This window comes from Anopheles funestus, chromosome 2RL (genome assembly GCF_943734845.2).
Source record: "Anopheles funestus chromosome 2RL, idAnoFuneDA-416_04, whole genome shotgun sequence".
NCBI lineage: Eukaryota > Metazoa > Arthropoda > Insecta > Diptera > Culicidae > Anopheles > Anopheles funestus.
In genome coordinates, this window is record NC_064598.1 from 18,567,180 (window position 1) to 18,588,954 (window position 21,775).

At 45.3% G+C, this 21,775-nt stretch overlaps 1 protein-coding gene across 4 annotated transcripts in view; it reads right to left on the reverse strand.

The window, feature by feature from the left end:
• Window positions 1–21,775, reverse strand: part of LOC125762491 (putative uncharacterized protein DDB_G0291608) — a 48,673-nt gene that overhangs the window by 6,931 nt on the left and 19,967 nt on the right. Inside the window, exon 1 of one of the 4 annotated variants that reach the window (XM_049424644.1) lies at window positions 7,583–8,122. The exons of 1 other annotated variant lie outside the window; for it this stretch is intronic. Coding sequence is in view for 1 of the 3 variants with exons in the window: in XM_049424640.1 (XP_049280597.1) it covers window positions 3,615–3,653 (39 nt within the window). In the remaining 2 variants the exon portion in view is untranslated. Of the gene's footprint in view, window positions 1–2,747; window positions 3,591–3,614; window positions 4,371–7,582; window positions 8,123–21,775 lie in introns of those variants that run through there. 2 more of the 4 variants (XM_049424640.1, XM_049424642.1) reach the window with 2 other exon arrangements.

A 21,775-nucleotide genomic window follows, 5' to 3' on the forward strand; every position in this document is an offset into this window, starting at 1 on the left:
AAAATATAAACCAAAAAAATGGATATTTTGTTAAAAATAGAAAAAAAGCATAACATTTTCCACATGTCCATGCTGGATGACGTACGCTGTTTTCTTCTCTCTGTTTAATTGTGAAGACTCCAAAAGGACTCCATTTGGAAGTGTGAAGAGGTGCATCTTAAAAAAGGACCTATTTATTAAGGGTAATAGTGGTAAGGAGTCAGGATACTATTTTTTTTCTTTTACTCAAAAATTTTTTTTTCTTTTCCTCAAGTCCGGAAAATTGTAACGCCCTACATAAGAAATCCCCAAATAAAACAACATTGATGAAAAAAAACCCTCCAAACCTCGCTTCCCACTGTGGGGAGTACGCCGGGGGGGGTTTTTTTTTGTTCAAAACGGTTTCTTCACACGAGCGCAGATTGTTTTCCATCGGTTCGGGGCGCGTCGGTCCGTTGCGTGACCTGTTTAGGTTTCGGTGTGTGTGTGTGTATGTGTACATATAAATATATTTTTTCCTTTTGCTTCAAGCTTCACCGTTGCGTGTTGCTCGGTCGCGGACAAAAGAAGCGTGTTCCGATCAAGACGACGACGACGACGACGTCGGCGGCCACGAGGTCATCAGCCAGTTCTTTCACTGCTCTGCGAAGGAATGGCGTCGCCAAAATTCTTTCCACGATCTTACTACCCTCCCACACTACATTCATCTTTGGTGGAGGGTGGCGTGTGGCCGTCTGGGGATTGTAAAGGTGTATATGTGTGTGTGTATTTTTTTTTAATAAAATCCCACCCTTTCTTATTATAACAACGAACATTTGAATGGTAGTAGCATAACCTTGCTCCACACCAACTAAAGGAGAAAAAATATGTTTTTAAAAAGATTATATACAATATTATAATCTATATATAAAAGTGTTGAAGGTTGAAAAGTGGTTTTTAGTACATGTTTAAACATGTTTTTCTCTTAGTACATTCATGTGTACTAAAATTTAAATTATGATACTGGGAAATAAGACGCTCATTTTGCACCAAAACCAGACAACATTTCACCACCCACCCCCACTACCAACGCCGTTTCGTTTCCCTCCCCTTTTTGTACCCTATTTTCTTGTTCACCGTCTGATCGTCGATTTTTGGCACATGGAGGATATTTCTCGCAATACTGTGTTTACCTTGGCTGGGAAGAACATGCGCGATTGCGATCGCGGGTGGGATAATTTTATCTTTCCGTCTGTGGCTATACACCCCCGTCTCCCGCAGGGGTTGTGTGTGAAGGAGAGAATTTAGTGTATGTGTGTTTGTGTGTGTGGATTTTTTGTTGTGTATCGCTTCGGCGCACAACAAAGCATCATCCCCAAAAATGAACATTTGTGGCTTGCGCAGTCGTAGGTCGGCCCTTCTTTGCACGCGGGTCTAAAAATGGATAAAAAGACCATCCGCCTCTTGATTCTCTTCCTTCTTCCTCCTTCTTCCTTACTGTCCAACATGGCGGCAAGAGGGAAGGGGGCTAGGGAGGCTTTGCTAGCTGGAAGGAAACAGGGAACGGGATGTTCCTGACGTGACTGGAACCATGGCAGTGACGGTTGGGTTGATGACGACAAAACGCAACCAACGGTTTCCGTACAGGTCCAGCGAAGTGGCGATCACAGCCAGTTTCTATCGCACAGATTCTCTCTGTCCATCTCTCCCTCTCTCTATCTGCTATGTTTGTTCCCTTCTCGCGATGATGGTTGCGCTTTCTCCTTTCTTTTTTTTCAACACAACAACAATGGGGCGAATGTTGATGCTTCGGAATCGATCGATCGCAGGAGAGATCGCGATCAAGCGCACGCGAAGAAACGAGAGCCGTACGGAAATAAAGCCTCCACCCTTTTTCCCATTCCTTTCGTTGCACCCTTCAGCCCACCCCCCCATCCTTCCTCCCCTTACGTGAAGGTGCATCAACAGTGCTTAACACCGTTGCCATAGCAACCTGACAGTGCGCAAACCAGAGAAAGATTATTAAACTCTTTCGCGGGGAGGGAAAAAATAGTTAACGGGGTTTTATTTTTTTTTTTTTGTTATTTTCTTTACTCGAGCTTTATTTTCTCATACACTCAGGGCAAAATCCCCCCGCCCCCCTCTTTTTCCTCCTTCTCTTTACCTTCCTAAATCATCTCTTTCTCTCTGTTTCTCATCGTTTTTCTTTTCTTCTATGATCGTTTCTTTTTCGCTTTAGTTGCTGGTTGATGTTGTTGTTGTTGCAAAGGGAGGCTGTTTTTCTTTATGTCCCGCTTTTCCCATCAAAAGCCTCCCCCCCCCCCCCTCCCTGCTTCCCTTCTCCTCCAATTTCCTCTCAATGAAGAAGGGGATGAATAGCGAAGGGATCCATCGCACGATCGTTGCCTTCTTCATGGTAACAGTTCATCCACACCACCCCGGCTGGCCCTTCTGCACCACAAGAAACGAAAACGGAATGGAAAATAGCGCAAAAAGCAATACCCGTGAAAAGGTACGAAACGTGTAAAAGGTAGGGCGGATAAACCCAAGACAAAACGAACGGAAAAAACAAAGAGAAAGAGAGACAGCGAACACAGACGGAGAGCGAGCAGGAAAGAGAGAATTTATGTAAGAGGGTAACAGAAAGAGAAACAAACATATCGCATATTGCGGAGGTCGTTTCTTCGTTCGTACCCGTTTGTGTTTGCGTCTTCAGGGGTTGAAATTAACTTTTGATGAAGGCTTCTTTTTTTCGTTGTTGTTCACCACGCTCTTCACCATTCATCTACCTATTTTTTTTGTTGTTGTTGCTCCAATACGATCGTGGAGCAATCCTTACGGAACATAGCAACTCCCGAGCGAAAAGGCTCCCGCACTAATGTCTAGCAGCAAAATCGGGGGTTGGTTGGTTGGTGGCTGATTTCGTGGAATGGAGTGTGAGTTGAAGTCTTAATGAACCAAAAACAAAAAAAACAATGCACCCAAAGACGTTACGGGGGGCAAAAGAGGGAATGCTTTTGTTGTGTGTTTCATACAAAAAAAAGGTTGCACGCGCTCACTGCTTGGTGGTTTTGATAATGAACTCAAACTGCAATCAAAACATTCGCTTGGTTAAGCAAAAAAAAACACAACACAACGCAACATGTGCCCTCCACGTTAATCCTTTTCTTTGCCACATGAACTTGTTCTAAAACGCGCGGTGTTCAGTGTGTTCTCAATTTCTCAACTCGCAACCGTTTTTGCTTGTCACCGTTTTACTTGCGACATATTATCAGCTTGCATACACATTTCTGTGTTAGAAAAGCGGTAGCACACATTTTGCAAACCCAAGCACCATTAATGCATTTTTGCTGCACTTTTTGGTAAAACAAAAGAAGACCCTTAGGAAGCAGTATAAATAATTACAAAATTGCATTAAAAAGTCCTCCTTTTCGTACACCAAAGATGAACTCACACATAGTAAATTGCATTACAAAACAATCACCATGATAAACAATCATTTGATCACTCGAATTACAATTCGAATGCGTAAGGATGTGCAGCTTGCAACGTTACACAAACACAATCAACAGCAAATGCACGCACCCACACACGCGCCAGAGTGCACTTCCTTACTTGCGTATACAATGCGGACACCGAGATCAAGGCACACTTACAGCATAACCGCCGCCGAGTGGATGTTCTATGATGCACATTGAGCCGATGGACAGTTTCCGCCGGTGGGCTGGCCGTCGTCGCAGGATAACAGAGTTGCACACGTCGTCAAACACGGCGACCAGCTGCTGACGATGCACCCACAGTAGTAATGCACCGGCAGTGAAGTAATCACACCTGAATTGCACATTCAGAAGTTTTCGGAACACCACGCACACACATCAAATCGCGTGAAAGGAAAGCATGTGATGTTTTGCCGCTATATTTACGGGGCAAGTTTAGAGACGGCACAAAATTGCACTGCACATAAAACACTACAATATATATTTCTTGGAGCCCAGCCACAATAATTCTTCCGCTCACAAACAACACAACCTTCTTAAGCTGCCAAAAACATTTTTTTTTTGTTTTAAACTATCAAACCACCAAACGCACAAATGTTTCACACTGTTTTGCTACTGCTTTTCCTTCTTCTGGCACAAAAAAAACTGCATTCCACAGGCACAAAGCATACACAAAACACACAATGCACCGGAGGTGATTTTACAGCGTACGGATCGTACCCATTTGAAAGCGCGCGTACGATAATTTCGAGCGCAAGGAAAATTTACGCGCGCCGTCCGTTTGTGCGAAGCGCGTAAAATGTACGTGCGTATCGTATGAACGCCGGCGAGGTAAAACTTGCCGAAGCGCGTTCGAAACTTCCAGGAAGCGCACCCTCTACGGATTTTGTTCGCGCTGAGAGCCGAACCGCTCTCACAGCTCACAAACAAAAACGAGAGAGAGAGAGATATAGAGCGTGTGCGTGGAGCGAACCGAAACAACAGAAAGAAACGCGTACGGAGCCTACTTTGTGTATGTGTCTGTTGTGTGCCGCACAACGGGATATACACGCACACACGCTCCGTTCGCGATAGGGTTCGTTGCAGTATTGAGAGCTGTCAACGGAGGAGTAACAACATCGAAAAAAAGGACGACGATAAAGAAGGTGAACCGCCACCATACCAAGCATTCCAACCAACAAGGAAGCAAACATAAAAAAGGGAAATAGGAAAATTGGGCCCAAAACAGGACGGTACACGAACGGATGGACCTTTCTCTGGGTTTGTGCTTCTAATCCTCTTTTGGGACAGGGCCAGGGAACACTGCCATCGAAAGGATCGAAGACGTAAGACCGAAAAGAGACCGCACCGAGCTAGTTGGTGCACAGTGAAACAGGGAAAAAGGTACGGATTGGAAAATAAACACGTTTTTCCTGGTGGCCCAAGGAAAAAGGACCCACTGATGTATGGTGGTGGTGGTGGTGGTGGATCGAAACTCTCAGAACGACCACCGACCAATCGACCTCTAAGGGTGTGTAAGGCATGCAAAGGATCATCAACTATACCGTCCCGCACATATCCTTGGCACAGGTAAAAAATAACAACCCCAGGACCCACAGGCATACGATTTGTTGCCTCCTGTAACGAATCCTTCACCACACAGGTCACGCAGGTAACGCAGGAGAATGGAGTTTTTATTTTACTTCTCCGTCAGCATGGTTTTGTGTTTCGTTTGGGAAACCGTTCGTTGATCTAAATTCCCGCCAACAGCCGGTGGTTTCTTATCACCATTTGAAGCATGGGCGCAAAATGAAAAGTGGCCTGTCGTTGGTGAGCAATTGCGCAAACAGCATTCGTATCCTTTTGCTTCCGGTGATCTTTGCTGCTGATCGTACCAGGATGAAACAGGTGATTTACTTTGTGTAAGGCTATTTCGATTACTCTGTCACATTTGACATTTATGGCATTTGATGCGAATTTGACATTTGACAGTTATTAGCGGCTGATGAACATTGGTTTGACACTATCGACTGCTAAACGGGTACTAAAACAGTTTTTTTGACAAACATTACTTTTCAGGAATCGACTTCTAATTATATCAAAGTTCTTATACTTTTAAATAGAAATTGATTTTAAAATAACAAAAAACATCCCTTAAATGAGGTAAGTAGTACTGTGTCGAGTGCACCGTACTAGTGCATCTTTTGCCGCCAAAATCCTTTCTTGCTCCCGTATATTTTTTTTTTATGTAAACGAGGTGAACTCACCGAACCGTTGTAATCATCGTAACCTAGCGTGGGGTCACCGAAAGAAAGGTGAAATTACGACGTTTACACCAAACCCATCGCCCATCGAACGCTTTTCCAAAGAAAGGATTCTTTTTTACCCTCTCCCTCTATCTCCCTCACTCTCCTACCCCTTTCCACCATTCTCAATCAGACCATTCTCGCGTAAGCTGTTGTTTTGTGTCTCGGCTAAGCATGAATGCACACGTACGCATCCAACTACCCACCCACCCAAGGAAGTGGTGAAACAAAATATAAAACAAGAAGAAGAGGAAAAAAAGCAACCCTCTCCGCCGAAAAGGTTGCATTTTTTTTGGGGTGTTTTTGCTGTCTTCTCTTTTTTTTCTGCGAATCTTTTTGACACGAGAAGGATGCGAAAGGAGACGCCCGTCTACTAGTGAGCTTAGAATCAGAAGTGTGTGAAGGTGGACCAAAAAGGGGGAAGAATTTTATAGAGACAAAAAAATACGCAACGGATAAACAACAAAACATGGGCAGAAATATGAGGCAAACGAAATCCCGCTTTTGCTTGGAAGCGAGAAGACGTACCACGGGGATACGGGGGCACGAAGGCCACCCGACGATATAGACCCAGGAGTCGAAGAAGTTTGTGTATGAGAAGGGGGGAGAAGTCGAGGAACAGGGGAGTACGATCAGAATTGGGAAAGGGTAGGACAAAGTCAGTAAAGAGGTAAGGGATGGAAACGGCAAAGTTTGTGTGGATGTTTTATATTCCGGTTTGGTGCTTCGAACGCTTCGTTTCGGGCAATTCCACCAAACCCCACCTTGACAGGTTGCCTGCTTCATAACATCCCATCCACACTCTCTCTCTCTCCCTCTCCAATACCTTCCGTTCACCCAGCTTAGTATGCGCCATTCTGCCCAATATGAGTGTGCTGGCTTCCTTGCGCTCCTTCACTGTTTCGTCTAGTGGTGCCACATCGTAACACTGTTGGACCATTTTCCATCGAGATCTCTACAGACACACACACACACGCATATCTCATGGGGCTTTTTCGAGTTTTTCTTCCCAAGTGCTGGAAACGGATTCGAAAGGCACACACATGTGTGCGATCCATGTGGGTAGACGAAACAGTGTGTGCATTGTTGATACTACCCACTATTGCTTCGCTTGGCAGCGGGAGGATTCGAACCCGACACCGAGGAAAACATTCCAATCCTCAGCGGAAGGACGCATACGTGCGTGTGTGTGAATGAGAGACAGACGGAAGATAGAGAGAGAACATAGAGGACGTGCATAAAGCGAAGCATGTGTCACCGTGCGGGTGAACGCAACCAGGATGGAGAGATGCGGGATGAATATGAAGCTACAGTATGAAGCATAAAAAAATCCCATCACCCTTGCGAGGACGATGACGAACGTACCGAGGGAGAAGGAACGAAAGATAACCCAACCCTCTGTCCGCAAATCCTTCCTTTCCTTTCCACGATCAACCTTAGTCACTTACTCGGCTAGAAAACAACCCCAAAAATAATGCGAACCAGAAAAAAAATGCTATCACACCATCTCGCTCGCACAGACACAACGTACCGTACGGGACGGTGACACACACTATCATGCGCTCTCTTTCACTCTCTTTTTTGTCTTTCGGATACGTAAACCGAAAACCATCAGCGTACAAGAGAAGCAACGGATGACGGGTCCAGAAAGGGAAGAGAGATTTGACAGCAGCACGCAAGCGAACCATCCAAGTAGGCATCTGTCAAAAAAAAACGCACACACGAGCATTCGAGCGAGATGGAAGCCGCTGTGTGCGTGCGCGAGGGAGAAACTTCGTTTAGGTAACACAACAGCAGCAACCCAACAAAAAATCTACCACAATGCTTTCTCTCTCACTTTACCGTGCTGCGCTTTGTGTGTTTTGTCCTGCTCGGTCTTTGCTCTTGTGCGCTATCTCGATTAACACAGGGCTCTGGGCAACTGCAGCTCTTTCGAAGCTAAAAACGCTCGCACGGTCGTCGACTACCCCCTCCCTATTAGCAATCCATCTCGGGGCCTTCTGCGATGCGCGTACAGCACAACAGAGCAGCAGCAGCAGCAAAAAACCAGCACACAGAGCACACAAGCATAGAGCAAAGAGGAGCTGAAAGGTGGGTAAAAGACCGGAATAGGGTGAGGCCGGCGTGTACGGCAAATGAAGGGAAAACGCGAGTGTCAGCTGTGTATGTGGATGGTTTTCGAAGCGGGTAAGGCAGGCAGGTAGGCACGTAGGTAGGTTGGTCGAATGGTTGCTTGGGTTAGACGGGTAGCCGCACGAGGAATGAAGCAACGACGACACGATTCAACCGAAGCAGAAGCAGAGTGGCTGCGGAATCGAAGTTCCACGGAACGGAACAGAGCGTTATGCTGCGTTGTGTATGTCAAGGGGGCTTGAAGCAATGTGCGCGCGGGGCAGTACAATCGCACCGGAGCCGAACCGAATGTTGCTGGTGTGTCCGCCTTTGGTATGCGGCACACTCGACTTGGGCACATTTTGGTCAAAATGCAGCATTTTCGAATGATGGTGAAATTGAGTTGCAAAAACAATCATTTCTGAATTTTTTTAAACGTTTCAACGTTTTTAAAAGCATGCGAATGGCAAACCTTAAGTTCGTAAATAAATATTCATTCTAATTATCTGAAGATTGTTAAATTTTCGTAAAACAGAAATTCTTCTTTTAATGTTAAAAGACAGAAAGTCTTTCAGACAAACTACCACAAATGTTTAAGATATTACAGTTAATTAATTAAATAACAAAAAGCTTACTAAAATAACAATGAAATGAAAAGGAGGCTTGGGAACTTTCATAAAAAAACATTAGCAGAACTTGTTAAAAGCGACAAACGAGTAAAACGATAAGTACAACATGAAGGCAACATAAAGAGAAATGTAGCATAAACATAACTTTAGTTAAATTGTTACAAATTAAAAGAGACGAACAAACTCTCTATAAAATCAATGTGAGAATGCAAAATGTATACAAGCATTTAAAAGTTAATCAAATATGAAATAATGCTCAATAATAGTATTCATTTTCTAAGGGTAGAAAATTCACCCCTAAATTATACTCTGCACATTTGTGTACAAATTTTCGCTTCCAGAGGAAGCACAAAACATTTTGACCATCAGCAAACTCATCCATCGCCCAACTGTGCCAGAGCCCTTGGTGTGCTGCGGTGTGCCAGTCGGTGCATAGCACAGAGCACCGAACACCGAACACACCGACCGACCACAGAGCGAGACCGGGGCACACACACAACACGAACAAAGCGAAAAACGAACGGCAACGCGATCGATGGCGGATACGGAGTGAGCGTTTCCCGCAACCACACCCCCGGACCCGCCGGCTTCTTGTTCAACACCGCCTGCTGCTGGTACTATGGTTCGGTCGGTCGTTCGTAGCGCTCGAGCTGATGCTATTTTACCCAATGGCTGCCAATGTTGCCATCAACTTCAAGCGCTCCGTGTGCGCGCTGTTTTCCTGCTTCAGCCCGAACCAGCTCCCAACCGTCATACACAACATACAAACCCAGCCATCCAACCAACCAACCAACCAACCATCCAGCCAGTCAGCCAGCCAGCCAGTTCGCCCTTCTCGTACGACGCGGCGAACGACCGTACAACAGCGCAAAGCGAAGCACACAGAGGGCAAAAGCGGAAAAAGAAACAGCAGCCGTGGCCTCATCATCAGCGAACGTAGGAGTCGATTGCGTGCGGACACGGGCCGGTGAGGGTTGGTAGGTTGGTTTGCGATGTGGAGACCGGGAGGACGGAGAGACCTCGACCGAAGCGAACGAACCGCTCGATGCCGACAACGACGACGACGATGATGATGGCTTCGAGCGCTAGTGAAACACACCGCACAAAATGGGAAGAGCTACCACGGGAAGGGGTGGGGCCGGCAAGGGGCCCACGGAGTACCGGCGGTATTGGGGGAACGCGCGGCCATGCACGGGGATTAGGAGGAGCGACGTTGGTTCATTTTCGACGATGGAAGGGAAATATAATATTAAAGGGGAATTCGCCCTCTTCACGACACGGCCACGGACGGCGACATCAACGCGACGACGACTACGACGATGCAAGGAAACGAGACCACCCCATTACACCCCATTGCCACGCCACACCCCCCCAACCAGCCCACTGCGCACTGACCAACGTCATTCGCACTAAAATACAACGGCATATTTCAAAGTGCGGGGGCATTACGCGAGATAGCTGCTCTCCGGGTACGGCCCGGAGACCGAAGAAGAACTCGCCTGTCCCAATCGTGGAAACCATCGCTGGCTCATACCTTTCCCCTTGCTTCGGCCACTCTGGTCACCGATAACGCTTCGCCAAAGCATCTTGGTCCATTGGGCACCGGGGGTCCCGCAACTTTGCAACTTTACCGGGCCGCGGGAACTTCGGGCCGCAACCTTCTTGCGAGATTGAACGACCACCGTTTGTTATTTCTTTTCTTCCTTTCTTAATGGTTGCGATCGCTCCAGATGCGGGAGGGAGGGATGGAGACCACGCACCAGAAGGAGCACATACGAAGTCTTTGGAACCGTCACCCGGAACCTGGAGACGTGTCCGCGGTGTGATTCAAAAAATTGACCACGGGGATTTGGAAATGGAAGGCAAGAAATGGGTGAACAAAAAAAAAAAAGAACATGATACACAGAGAGTAAAAATAACGATGAGTGTTAATATTTTTTTCAAACTACTATCACCCTCAGTTCAACAAGATAGAATTCCCTCTCCTCCATTCCAAGGAGATGTCCTTCCATGGAGGAATGGAACTTTGTGTCAAACCGATCCTTGCACGGTTTGCTGATGATGATGATGAGGTAAGAAAAGGCAAAAACGAAACAAAACAAAAGCAACCAAAAAATGAGGTAAATAAGCAGCGAAAGGAGAGGTCGTGTACCAAAACGTTGCAATTTTTTTTGGGGCACGCAACCTGTTTCAATCCGTTTTCTTTTAAACGCGGGTCTTGTCATTACTGTCATTAGTGTCATTCGTAGCGGTGTCCGCTGGCTACTTTGATTGGATCTTCTCAGCGTTCGCTCTAGATTCGCTCAAGAATGTTTGGTAAAGATCTTTTCATACATTTCGGAAAGTATTCAGGTTGATGTTTTGAATAAAATATTTTCTTTTTTCCATAGTTTTTTTAAACTCACGTAAATTTATTTTTATTTCTTACTATAAGAAATAAATGTATTGTTACGTAATGTTATCATAAATCCGTTCATCATTAATTAATTCATTGGTGTTTCCCTTTAACATTACGCGCTTATTAACGGCCGTTTTGAATGCTTGCAACGACCTGCACGTTGTATCTGCCATTGCATCGTACTGTGCGCACTGCTAATAACTATGCCTGAAGAACGAACGCAACAATAGCAGCGGCAAATAACATCGAACCAAACCGCACCGCAAGATTTGAAATTCGAACACGTGGGAGCTTCTGCTAGTAAATGCGAAAGCGTGAGCGAACATAAATGTGCTTGGAGCGTGCGCGCGCGCCTCCATTAATTTTATCTTCTAGGCATTTTGTACGATGCGGAGGACGATCCGTTAACGGAAAAGCCGTGGATCACCATACCGACTGCTACAGTTTCCGCTTAGGCACACTTTTCCGGATGATTTAAAATGGGGCGCGATCGCAAAAGTTTTTCCTTCCCCAAAAAACCATTTTCGATCCATTCATCCCCTAGCCCGAAACACCGTACAGTGCGCGCTCGATAAAACGGGACAAGGGATGTTAAGGAAGAAAAGACACATTATAACCTTACCGCACACTGGCTGATCCCCAGAGGCTGAACCTTCGGAAGGCGAAATTTCCCTTCACGGGTTTTATTTCAGTTGTTTCGCTTTTCTTTTTCCTTCTTATCTTCCTTCAGAAGGGAGAGCATGAACATTGTCCCAAAACTGGTGGTTTTCCTTATTCATCGCAACCCCACGAAAACTCGAACCATTTTCCAATTGAAGTAGTAGGAGTTGATGCTGCCCGAAAAGTTTCCTTTTTTTCCCCTGCCCCTGGAAAACAGAACCAAAAGGGAAAAAAGAAAATCTTTCCCGAAACGTCAACGGAATGGTTGGGACAAAAAAAATAGACAAAAAAAACCCTCATCTTAACCCTCTGCGGGAAGTCGAACGGAGAGGCTTTTCCGGAACTAAACATCTGCTATGGAAGCTGTAAGCTGTTACCCGGATCGGGGATCGTGTCTTTCCGACAGACTAACGAAATTGTAACGTCTTGTAAGGGATCAGTCGTACGGATCGACAATGGATTTGTTTTCACTTGTAAAGTTATTCGTACTGCGTTGCTTACTAATGCTAAATCTAGTAGTACGTTAAAAAAGAAGTCGCAAAAACATTCGCATTATTCGAACAGACGCGTACGACATTCAAATATGTAACAAAAAGACGTTGGCGAAGATTTAAACTTGCTCCGCTTTCAAAACGAGCGCAGCTCAAGAACGCAACTCAAAAATCAACGGTCAACGAGATAAGGAACTATCACTGCGGACTTCGGGCGCTATTCACGCGAGAAGGCCACCGTGATTATCGCGGTGTGTCTGTTGCGCAGCGGTTTCTCGACCGATCGTTTCGTTTCCTCTGGCTTCCGCCTGCCTCTGCCACAGCTACCCCCCACCCAGATACGTTCGGGTTCGTACCTTTTTACGCGTGTCTGACGTCCGGAGGAAGTTGCACTCCCGGAACACAATGCAGCAAAATATATACCTGACATTACTGTTGCTCCACATGTAGAGCGTACAGGTTATTTCACGGGAACAAAAACAGGACAGAAAATAGATTTGTTTTGGTTTTATCATTTGTACAGTAAACCTTAGTATTTAGTATTTAAACTTTAAGTGAGTTCGATATAAAGAAAAATATTTTTTATGTTTTATACATTTAACAGTCAGTATAAAAAAACATTTGTTTTATATACAATTTTTAACGTGAAAATAGTACAGTTTGCATCAATTCCGTTTGACATCACTAGTGTGAAGGTAACTTTCAAATATCAACGATATATGGAAGATCTGGAGGTAGCAAAAGTGACAAGAATAAAACTAGCTGTTGAAGTATTTTTTTTTTAATCTACTTTACTTCTTCAGTAAGACATTTTTATATTTGAATGCTTTGTTCTTTTATTTTTTTTTCTTTTCATCATTGTATTATTTTATGTTTTTTGTTACTTATGTTTGCTTTATTGTGTTTTCTTATCGTTTTATTAATTTTATTTTGTCTTATATATCTTTATCCCTAATTACTCTGCTCTTTTTAAATCTTCTACAGAACTCTTTCTGTACTTTCTCTTTCTTCTACTCTTTGAAAACGTATTAATTACCATGCTAAATGAAACTTATAAATCTCAGCTTTTAATTGTCTTTAATGTAAATTTCAAATATATTTAGACCATTCTAAGAAATATATTAAGAAGAAAAGACATCATTAAACACAAAACAATTTATTCCACTGAAAAGCTCCACCAGGACAACACTGGTTCTAGCAGCGAGAAAGAATTTATTCTCCTATTTTGTATTGCCAGCACAAACCAAAAAAAAAGACACGTAACAACAGATATCAGCGACAGAGTTCCGGGACCTCCAAATCTCCCTGAACCTCGGCATCGTTTCGACGTTGCCAATGTTTCCACTCGTTATCTTACACGGCCTATGAGCTTTTTTCCACGAGCCATAAGCTGCCAAATTTCCACGTGTCCTTACGACAACCGGCAAACGGAACCCCCGCGCCGCTTGTTCCACGATCCCGATCACGAGCCTGCCCCACCAAAAGAAAAGGACGCGAAAAGGGACGTCTCGGTTCTTCGGTCGTCTGTGGCGCTGTGGTTGCTTCACTTGAAATTCCCTTGCTGTTACGACCTCGAGCACCATGCCCCGTTCCCTACCCTATCGCATCTTCCAGGGCTCACGCACAATACACGCTCCACCCGATAGCTCTTCTGTCCGCGGTTTCCCGCACTCTCCAATCATCACGATCATTTTCCCATTTCCTTCACCGTGCGTCAAGCGCGAATGGAACCTGGTTGCTTTTCTTTCTTGGCGCTGTTTTAATGTTGCCGTTCCCTCGTCAGCACCCCCCCCCCCCCCCCTCTCACTCCCTCCCACAGCACCCCCCTTTTTATGACCCTCCCTTTACGCTGAAACATTCCAAAATCCATCCCTCCCACCCCAGTCAACCTACACCTTCACGTACATTCCACAATCAAGCTCGAGCGCTTCAATCGCTCCTTCTGCGCTGATGAAGCGAACGCCACGGCAAGCGACTCTCTTTTCCATAGCCTACTTTCCCCCTTGATCCAAAACTCCACGTGATGGTACCACCCCTTACACGTACCGGTCCCATATAGTTTGCCGAGAGCCGAAAAAAAAAACCACACACACATACACTTTGCTTGCGACCCCAACATCAACGCCATCAACGCTGGATCGCGCGCTGGTTGCTTTCCCTCCCTTTTCACACCCCCTCCCCGCACGCTCCTACCAAGGCATCAAAATCCATCGTCTGCTTCGTGCAACGCATTTCATTCCATGTTTCTTTTGTACGCGCGCGTGTGTGTGTGTGCTCATACTTTGAAACAGTACAATCCCCTTGAAAGACGATGGGTGCGAACGTTCCCCAAGAGAAGAACAGTGGGAACGAGCGAAAGGAAGGAAGGAATGTGCAAGCGAGAAGGCATAGAAAATGGTTCGCAACGCAGTAGGCTGCAAAGGGCGAAGGAAAAAATCTTCAACCCCCGTGCGAGTGAGAGAGGGAGAGGGTGCGCGTCCAAGACAGCAACGCACAATGAACGACAAACGGCGACGGATGAAATTGCTCAAGGAAAAACGCGGTGAAACGAATAAAGCTAGGGAGCGAACCGTGCGGGCAGGAAAGGCTGAAAGGAAACGAAGAAGGACCCAGCAAACGTATGCGGGAACGAGAGTGTGCGAGACGCGCAAGGGAGAAGCAAAATCAACCGAAAAACCAATTCCAATTCCATCTCGCTGTTGTTGCGTTATTTCGTTTTCCTGCCACTCGGTTCATTTTCTTTTATTTTTTTTCTGCCTCTTCGCCCCGTCGGTTTCCTCTTCCCTTCCCTATCAACCGTGCGCTTGTGCGTTGTTGCGTTGTTTTGCTATTGCTTCGCAGCACTGTTGCTGCTGTTGTTGTGTTTCCGTCTCGCTACAAGAAGAAGGAACGCGCGTTCCTTTGAAGCGAGTTTTTTTTCGCGCTGCACGTACAGAGCGACAAGGCGCGAGATATACGCGGGAATGAGAAGAAGTGCGTTCATTAATCTTCGTGGAGAGTTGAACTGGTAAGAAAAAATAAGCTTAGTAACCAGCGCGCAACATGGCGGAAGGTTGAAGAGTGAGCGAGCGAGCGAACAGTTGCTTGGCACAGCGGTACAATAAGGGTGGTAAGAGAGGATCTTTTCGATCGACACACGCAAAGCCGGGTGCCGGAGACAAAAAAAAGGAAAGGAAGAAAAAAATACCACGCCAACGAAACAGCGTCGAATGGCTTGGATGACGGCGATGCCCAAGCACCAAAGAAAGCCCAAAGCGTTGCACGCATTCGATGTGAATCCGCTAGCGAACGTAGAAGGCGACGTCGTAAGAAGCAAAAAGACAAGGCAAAAAGACGTACAAAAAAACATACAACAAACTCAAACGAACGGAACGGAAGCGCATTCGAGGGGTAGAGAGAACAACACAAAAAAAAACAAGCAACACAGGATGACGGTGAACGACGGCGTAAGAAATAGCAACAAACGGAGGGATGGATAAAAAGCCCCTTTTGCTGGCAAAGGTGACAGCCACACACACTGTCACCGTCTCTTTCCATTCCGTAACGCAAAAGAACGGCACGAGATGGAAACAACGGTGAAGCGAAATAGCCCGTCGTTAAGCGGCGACGCTGCTCAAGGGTGCCTGGCTTTGCAAATTCTGACTCATCTCTGGACATCCGTCCGTCCGTGTGGGTTCGTTTTGTGCTGCGTCCATCGGCAAGAATGTCCGTGGAGCGTAGCGAACGATGATGACAAGCCATCGCAAACTGGCCACGGGACATTCTGTGCAGACAATGTTGTGGAGCGCTTACCTTGGTGGATACAATTCGTTCTTACTAGCGTAGGAAGGGCACGCAGTAGAGATTGAAGTATCGGGAAACGCTGTCAAATAAATGTCAAATTGACAGTTCAACGATAAACACTACAAACGCTGTTTATCCGGCTAGTATCGCGAAGTAGTCATGCGAGCGTAGCCGGATATTTGAACAACAAGGGCATAAGGCAATTCTACTTTTGAAGATAAAAGTATTCAAAAATTTCTGCCTTTGGATTGTTCCTAACGGCTATTTTAAAGCTATGACTAATGTCTTTTATTTTTACTGTCATCGGTTTTGAACTTTTGGAGTGTCAAATTCCGCTCCATTTCCGAGAAGCATCGATCAACAGACACCCGGATGGATGGTGTTGCATTGTACTAATCCTGTACTAATATTCGTACATTGATGCTGACGTTTAGTCGTTGACTACATGAGGCGCAATGTTATTCTTGTCCTATTCATCGATTAAAGAACTATATTGACAAGTTGTTTATAATGCCATTTTAGTATTTTAGTCAAATGAGTCAAAACTATTAATTTGTTCACATTTGTTTAAATTCCTCGTTTAGAGTTCTGGTGGGATCCACTTCACATCGTCTATTATGAGCTGAGAAATGACGTTCACCCCTTATGACTCACTCGCTCGCAAACTAGTGGCTTTTCTTGTGAATTTCTTGCTTAAAGCTTCAACATTGCTTCCAATACTATAGAAACATCGATATATTGTCCTACATTAGTATAGCTCTCTGCCAATTGCCAACCATTTTCCACTAGAAAAGTTTCATCGAATGAACTAGGGAGTTTCAGTGCACCGTACGCGCTCAACACCGCCGCCGTCAAAACTGAAGGGAAAAATAACAACCCTCCGAACCGATACCCGTCCGTTCGAGTGACTGCAACGGGTATATACAACCGAGCGAGAAGCACGCTGCAATCGAGTGAACGTATATATACACGTACGGGAGCCATGACACAGAAAGCACGGCCATAGAAACGAACGGTGGACGGGGACGGTGGTCGGAATGGACCGGAACGTAGCAGGCGGTGGTGGTGGTGGTTCAATCTTCCCATCCTTTTCCAGCCTCCCACCGTACAGGGATGGAGGTGGTTTTTTGCGTCTATTGCGGTACGGTTCGTTCGCCTTCACCCATCGCCAAGGGATGTTTCTACCAAGCTTATCGCAAAAGGGCAGCAATAGCTGACAGGGACGTACGAATGTCTCCGGGCTTGGGTTGGATAACTCCCTGCTCTTGTTTTCCAGCACCGAGCAGCACGAAAAACCTGATGTGATTGCTTGGATCGAGAGGAAAGGGAGTGCTCTACTGTGGTACGGTTTTGAATCATCATCGTAAGGGTAGCAGCGGTCGATGCAGAAACTACTCCGGTCTCTTGACTCTGGCAAAAGAGAGTGTAGTACAGATACGCCAGGCAGCAGCAGCAGCAGCAGCAGCTTACATTGACGATGGGTTTGCGCCTTTTGCTGATGTGATTGCAATGGTTAGACGGTAGTGTTGCGAGGGTGACTAAGGGAGAAATTTATTTATATCCTGCCTTCTTCACCAGCGTCGACGTCGTCGTCGTCGTCGTCGTCATTTGGTAAGAAAACGTAGGACACCGTAGCACCAGCATCAGCATGACACACTCGGTAGAGAGAATCATGTGACGTCTCATCTGACCGTCCCCTTCCCAGTTCCGTTTTGTATCCCTCCCGCCCCCGGGTCTCTTACCTTCTCCCTGGGTATAGTGGAAACCGAGTCACTCACTGCAAACGAATGCGAGGGTGAGTTTTTGGGAATGGGTAACAATTCTCATGCCATTCCTGTGTGGGTGGATGGGTGTAGGTTTTGGATGTTGTGTGTTCGTTGTTTCCGAGCGTTCGTTTAGGTGGCAAAAAAACATACTCACTCACACACACACACTAAGAGAGACAAGAGGAAAAGTGATAGTGCATGGGGATGAGTTTTTCCCTCCGCCATCAGGTTCCAGCACCGACAACTGGAACCTGGTCCGGCTAAAGATGGGCGAACGTACGTAAAAAGGGACCCTTTAAGGGAAGAAGCCGAGAAGGACCATCCCTTACGTACGTACGTATCCCTCTGTCTTATGTATAGTGTGGGTAATGGCATTGGAGAAGATTACGGTCTCGGATGTTCGGATGTTCGCCGTCGTCTAAATGCTCTTCATCCTTCTGCTTCTGGTTTCTCGGTACAGGTCGATGGCGAAGCGGACGATATTCATCCCCGTTGCTTCCTCTTTTCTTACCTTCCCACCTCGATCCCCCTTAAAAAAAACCCACTCCCTAGTATCTCTCGGTGTACGTTCTACTAGGGAAAGCAAACAACTTCGAGAGAAAATCATTCCGTTTTTCAACGGCTTTTACCAACAATTTCCAGTATCGGCAAAAGAGTTTTTTTTGTTTTTTTGCGGGTTTTTATTTTATACGCTTTCTATGCGAGAATAGCAAACGAGGAAGTTTAACACTAAAAAGGTAAGTGTTTTGTTTTATTTTTGTGTTTGTGTGCAATTTATTAACCTTAATAAAGGAACGGCAAAATTGTGTAGAATTGAAGCTATTTATACCTTTTTAATTCACAGATCACACACAATCACACACACCTTTGACCTTCACTATTTTTTTTTTATTTTCCAAAAAGGAAAAAGGGACAAGGTGCACGCAAGGTTCGGCACGCAGAAAAAGATCGATGCTACTATTAGCGAATTAACCCGTCCAGCTGCCCAATCAATGCCCAATACCGACATGGCGACAGGTTTCTGTGTGGCGATGAGTGTGGCGCAGATGATTTTGTTTTCCTTTCTTTTGCTTTTTTTGTTTTTGTTGTTTTGGTAAGTAGCAGCTTGCACCATACCAGCTTGAGAAGCAACCACGAATGCAGTTTTTGGTGCGTTTTCTTTCTTGCTTGCAATGTTTATCCTTATCTAAACTCCATTCCCCCAAACACACGCAAACACCTGCAGATGAACGTGTTTGAAGCGGAAAGATCATTGCAGGGTTTTCGAGTGTAAGTTGGAGTCATTACTGCTTTTCAAGTTGAAGTTGAATATGGACAGGTAGATGTGGAAACTTTACACCTTCCATGAGCTTTTGCAAGGCGAAATAGATTATATAAAAAGCTTCCACAAATCACACATTCAAAAAAGTCTTTCAAACGAGAAAGCTCATTTAAATTTTGAACTAGATCCAGAAATTAACAAATTCAAATTCTACTTAATAAGTGTCCAAAAATTAGCTCCAACTTAACCACTTAATCGCGAAAACCCCTGCAAAAAAAGGTGGAAAAAACCACCTTTCTTCGTTCTCGGGCACGTGTTGCACGGGACGTAAGTAGCGATGCATCTAGCTGATTTTGTTTTATGTGCACCAAATGCAACGCACGAAATGTGTCGCGGCAGCTGTTCTGGCCTCTACCATTTTTCAACCCCTTCCTTTAATCGCTTTGTGTATGAACGGATCCATCCCCTAAACCTCCCCCCACCCTTTAGATTTTTAATTATCATCACACCGAAGCTAATCTGCATGCCTTTCAATACGCCGGTTACCGTTTTTGCCAGGGTTGCCTTCCCCTAATGAGTTGTTTGGATTAAAATCAGCTGATCGGGTAAGTAGACGTGCGAGATAGCGCACCCGCTATATCATAACTGACCTCTAAAACATCAGAAACACACAAACACGCAAACACATTCATTTCCAGCAGCACAACTGTCAATGGAGCAAAGGAGAACAACGATAAAAAAACCCGCGACACATACACTCACACACAAGAAAAAAAACAAGGAAAAAACCCTCCCTTAGCCCACCCCTCCCCCCCCAACCCGCTTCAATTTCCATTCCCATAGTACACACACAGCACCGGGTGTGTGCGCCGGCAAATGACTAATCGTTCCCCACGACGACAAACGACAACGCCGATGACGAAGACGGGCGCATATCTCATGCATAAATTCCAGACCACTCGGGCACAGTTTTGCACAAAATACGATACGGCCGTCCGGTCTCGCCGGATGGATGGTACGGATGGAGGCCAACGACTCCATCCGTGTGACGTAAGAGAAAATCCCTAACACGCCGCTGTTAGGGCAATAAAACGTCATAAGAACGATTAATTGTTTTGATGCGATAGGTCGTTTGTCTGGGTGGGTTACCTTCTACCCCTCGAGCGGGATGTTTTTGGGGCTGTAATGAAGCATTTCGATCGAACCAGAAATGTTCGAAATTTAAAATTCTCTGCTTGGATCATTGTTTCTCGGATTGCCGAAAATACGATCATTTCTGTTTTTGAGGAGATGATCGATACATTGAATATTTTACCTTTTATTTCTTGAATCCCACTAAGATTTATATCACCCAAATAACTTCTCTAAATCTGCAACAAGTGATATCTCGTTTGTGTAGAATCGCGTATTTTTCGGGTTTATGGTTTTTTCTTTCGTGAATGAATGTCTATTACCAGTTTTGTTGTTTTGTTTTGTTTGTTTTTTCTCTTTATCCCATATTTACGATTAAAGAGTGCACACACCAACTACACGACAGATAAGCATTTCATTCATAAAAAAACAACCCATCCCCCAGCCCGACGCACAAGTGATCGGGTGATGGGCAATAAAAGTGTTTTGCGTGTGAGTGAAAGCACGCAAGTGAGACGCAAACGGAAACGGTAATGCAGAAAGAAGACGGCACACAACAATATCAACAAATGGTGCAATTAAATCCCCCGGTGTACCCGTCTGCGTCTTCTTGCCATATGGCAGCGTGTGTATAGGCTTAATTTTTATTTTGCCTTCTCTTAGAAAACAACATAACGACAAAAAAAATACCATTTTCACACATGAATGAAGCGAAAACGTACGGTGGCGTGAGCGAGATGAAAAACCCCCGGCAAGAATGGGCAAAAGAAAACAGAGTAGACAACTAAACACACGTACCACAACTCTCTAGAAGGGTTTAAATAAAAGCCCCCCGGGATTGGGGGTGGGGAGGCATGTTGTTTCACTCTCGCGCAATCCAATCTTCAACCCCTTCGGCTAAACCGCCCCCTCTCACCCGTCTCAAGCCCGCCAGCACAACCAAACGGAGATGATGGCGTCGACGGTGGTGACCTTCATAAATTTATTCCATGCTCACTTATTATTAGCGCGCGCGCGGCAGAATAAACAAAGACATGGGGATTGGGTGGACGCTTACGGTTAGGCCGGACACACCCGGAGGCGGTGGCGCAACAGATACAGAATGCACTTCCTCCCTTATTTGAAACCCGAAGCAACTCCCAACCACCGGCGAGAGGAAGGTACGCGGTGGTGTGGGAGTTCAGTCCGGCGAGGGACACAAGTTGGTGAGTAAGATTGAATGAATGTGTCTGCACGGTTCGAAAGGTGCACCGCGTGCGTGCGTGCGTGAGTTCGTTCGTGCGTGCATGCATGTAACGGGTGCGTATGTAACGCCGCAACAGTACGCAAATAGAAACGCAGCAATCGGTTTCGAAGGAGTGGGATCATTGAAGGTGGAAGATGTTTAAACGTATTCCTGATGTGTATCCTGGACTTCATCTATTGCAGAAATCGATTGAAAAAAGACCAGATTAAAGTATATTAAGAACAAGTTTGGTAAGAACTAGTAATCCTTCCTAATGTTATACGTATTTTACAATATCTGCTATAACTAAGGAAAAATATGATTAGCAAGACATACAGTTAGTATGAAGAGAAACATCGATTTTTATTTCCCGAGAGGTCCTGGGAATTTTTGGTTTCCATTTAATACGGATATACCTTAAAAAAACAAAGCTACAGTTCCAAGGTATTCGGTATCAAATCGCAGAACTGAGTATCTTATAACGGGTAAATAAAGCGAAGGAAAGCCAGAATTGGCTGTCCAAGACTTCCCTTGAGGTTCTAGCGACACATAAATAGACACAAGATAGACCTCTCCTCA